This window comes from Orycteropus afer, unplaced genomic scaffold, assembly GCF_000298275.1.
Source record: "Orycteropus afer afer isolate SDZICR_OR568_19922 unplaced genomic scaffold, OryAfe1.0 scaffold00031, whole genome shotgun sequence".
NCBI lineage: Eukaryota > Metazoa > Chordata > Mammalia > Tubulidentata > Orycteropodidae > Orycteropus > Orycteropus afer.
In genome coordinates, this window is record NW_006921618.1 from 10,494,358 (window position 1) to 10,497,611 (window position 3,254).

Below are 3,254 nucleotides of genomic sequence, written 5' to 3' on the forward strand. Positions count from 1 at the left end.
CCAGCCTTCTGGTTAGCAGTCAAGTGCTTTAGCCACTATGCTACCATGGGCATAGAGGTTAGGATTTACAGCACATATTTTTGAGGTAAATAATTCAATCCATAACACTACTATTCAAAAATAAAACAAAAAAAAACCCACAAACTAAAAAATAAAATTAAAAAAACCTCAAAAATGCCATTGAGTCAGATCCAACTCATAGCAAGCCCTCCTTGGGTTTCAGAGGTGGTAGCGCTATGGAAGTAGATTGGCCAATCTTCCTTCCAAGGAGTGGCTGGTGGGTTTGAAAGGAACACGATTTTTCCTCCCTACAAAAAACAACTTTGTCAACACTGTGCTCGTGCAGTTTTAAAATTTTCCTCGAGTATGGGTGTGTGTGAAGGAGCTCTGGTGGCATAGTGCCTAAGGCACTTGACTGCTAACCAGAAGGCTGGCAGTTCAAATCCACCAGCAACTCCTTGGAAGGAAGGTTGGGCAATCTACTTCTGTAGTGATACTGCCTCGGAAACCCAAGGAGGGGTCACTATGAGTCGGAGATGACTCGACGGCAATGAGTTTGGTTTATGGGTGTGTATAACCTACATATATGTACATAGTGTATATATGGTTTTGTAAACTTTGACAACATACAGTAAACAGCTTTCCTCATCAATAAACACATTTCAACTATAGATAGATAGATAGTGGCTGCCAGGTCTCTAATGTGGTTGTAACTATAGCCTTTTTGATTTTGATTTCTTCCTTCAAAAGAACAACCTTTTAGCAGAGTGAAGGTGGTAACACAAAAATTAATGAATTTATCTTCCTGAGGTCAAATAACATTACTTTACTTTTCCTTATTTGGTTCTGAAAAGTAGAGTCAGGAAGTATGTGCATTCTAGTTTATGTCACCTCAACTACTTGAGTGGCCACTCAACAGAACACAGCAAAGGGCTCCCTAAGAGAAGAAGACTGAAGTGTCCCCATATTATCATTCAATTACATACAAGCATTTACCATAGTGCTCAAAGTCATTATCATTAAATTGTATTTTAAAAACTTTTCTCTAGGTACAAAAACATACAGCCCATGTAAAGTTTCTTCAGCAGAGCAGCTGTCAAAAAAGGACCCTCAAAGGATTAGAGCATTTGATGTTGGGCTCACAGATACTGCAGGGCACATGGCTGGCACTGAAACGTTAGTTCCTGTTCACTCTGACTTTGCTGAAGGGACTAGACCATTCTTAAACCCAGGGCATCCATACCTGTTGTACATCTTCAGAAGGATCAGAACCACAGTGAAGATGATGATGACAACCACCACGATGGCAGCAACGATGGCTCCAGAACCTGCAGGAAGGAGATGGAAAAGCACACATTCAGAGGCAGAGAAGCATTCAAAGCCCTGGGATGGGGACACTACTGTGGCACTTGAGATGCCCCACAGGGTCGAGGGTAGATGAGAGAGTGAGATGTCCTGGGAAACTCACCTCTCACTCAGGACAAAGTCATATATATCTAGAGTGGCATTACATCTCTACCCCAACTGGGCTCAGAGGGCTATGTGTTCAGAACATCACCTGCCAAAATTCTGTCTTAGGCCAAGTCCTATTCTCAGCAGCAAATATCAGCCCCAATATACTTTCAAAGTCCTTTTGTGAAACAGACAAACAAAATACTCTCTGCTCTTTTTGATAATACAAAAGTAAGTGATTTTTATAGATAATTTTGAAAACATAAATACAGCAAAAAAGGGGGGCAGGGAATAAAAACCTCATTGCCCCAAGAACCACTGATTTTCTAGACATATATATATCACCAATATGATCAAGTAGATGCATATTAAATATCTATCCATTTATCTTTTTGAATGATTTATTAGTTTTATTTCTGAAAATTCATTTTAAGAAAATATTTCTAAATATGTAAAAATATGCACTCACTAAGAATGGAACCATTTTCTAGCTACTGCTTTATAACAATGTCATGATCATTTTTCTATGTAATCACATATTTCACTTCATGATTTTTTTTAAGGATATTTGAGTTGTTTCTAGGTTTTTTTTTTCTTTTTTTTTCCTATTGCAAACAACAGTATTATGAATACAATATTCCTGTATATGTTGTTGATATACCAAATAAGGGATTCTTTTGGGTAATTCTAGAAATGGGAACACATGTATATAGGCTTACATCATGAAGAAGGGATCTTTAACTTTTCTAGGTAACATCTGTTATGGATTGAATTGTCTCTCCCAAGAAGATATGTTCAACTCCTAACCCCTGGTACCTGTGAACGTGACTGTTTTTGGAAATAGAGTCATTACAGATGTTAAGATAGGTCATTAAGGTGGGCTCTTATCCAATGTGACTGATGTCTTTATGAGAAGAGGAGAAGAGACCCAAAGACACAGAGGGGGAAGACAATCACGTGAAGATGGAGGCAGAGCTTGTAGAGATGCATCTACAAGCCTTTCCTTAAAATAGGACAGTTTAAATGAATTTTTGTACACATATACAGTGGAACATTGTGTAGAAATTTTAAAAATATGATACTTTAATGTGGTGACATGGAACGAAATACTGAAAAAAAAAAAAAGACTGGAGAACAAAATATATAGTATACTACTTGTGGTAGTTAAGGTTATGGGTCATCTTGGCTGGGCCTGGTTGAATGGCTGGGCAGCTGGATATAGTGATATAGTATTCCCCATGATGAGATTGGTAATCAACCCCATAGTGGAATCTATTGTGATCAGCTGAAGAGCTGCCTCGGGGATGTGGTCTGCTTCTAGTATATAAGAAGACAGCTTTGGGAAAGGTCTCTGAGCATTTTGGCACGCTTGGACCCATCATGTAGCTGAATCTTCATTCAGCAGCCTGCCATGTTGCCTGCTGATCTTGGGATTGTTTCTGAACTTGAACTAGTTGTCTGCTGTGTTGCTTGATAATCTTGGGACTGTACCATTTCACTTGTTGACCTTGGGTTTGTCAGCCTCAGTAGCCAGCAGCTGCTTGAGTTAAGAGATGCCTTAAGCTCCAGTGGGCCAAGAGCAATAGGCAGAGCTAAAGCCCAAGGTCGAGGGGCCCTCACCCAACCCCTAGAGCTGGCACTTTGAATTTGGACTTCTAGCCTCCTAAACTGTAAGAGAATAAATTCCTGTTTGTTAAAGTTATCCACTCATGGTATTTTTTGTTAGAGTAGCATGAGGGAACCAATATGATATTCACTCTGAAACTTGCTCTTGAATGGACAGTAAAGTGAATGAAAATCAA

General features: G+C 39.2%; 1 protein-coding gene across 1 annotated transcript in view; it reads right to left on the minus strand.

The window, feature by feature from the left end:
• LOC103192697 (non-compact myelin associated protein) overlaps positions 1–3,254 on the minus strand; it is a 14,367-nt gene that overhangs the window by 2,259 nt on the left and 8,854 nt on the right. Inside the window, exon 2 of the mRNA XM_007935728.2 lies at positions 1,244–1,328. Within this exon, the coding sequence (XP_007933919.1) occupies positions 1,244–1,328 (85 nt within the window). The remainder of the gene's footprint in view (positions 1–1,243; positions 1,329–3,254) is intronic.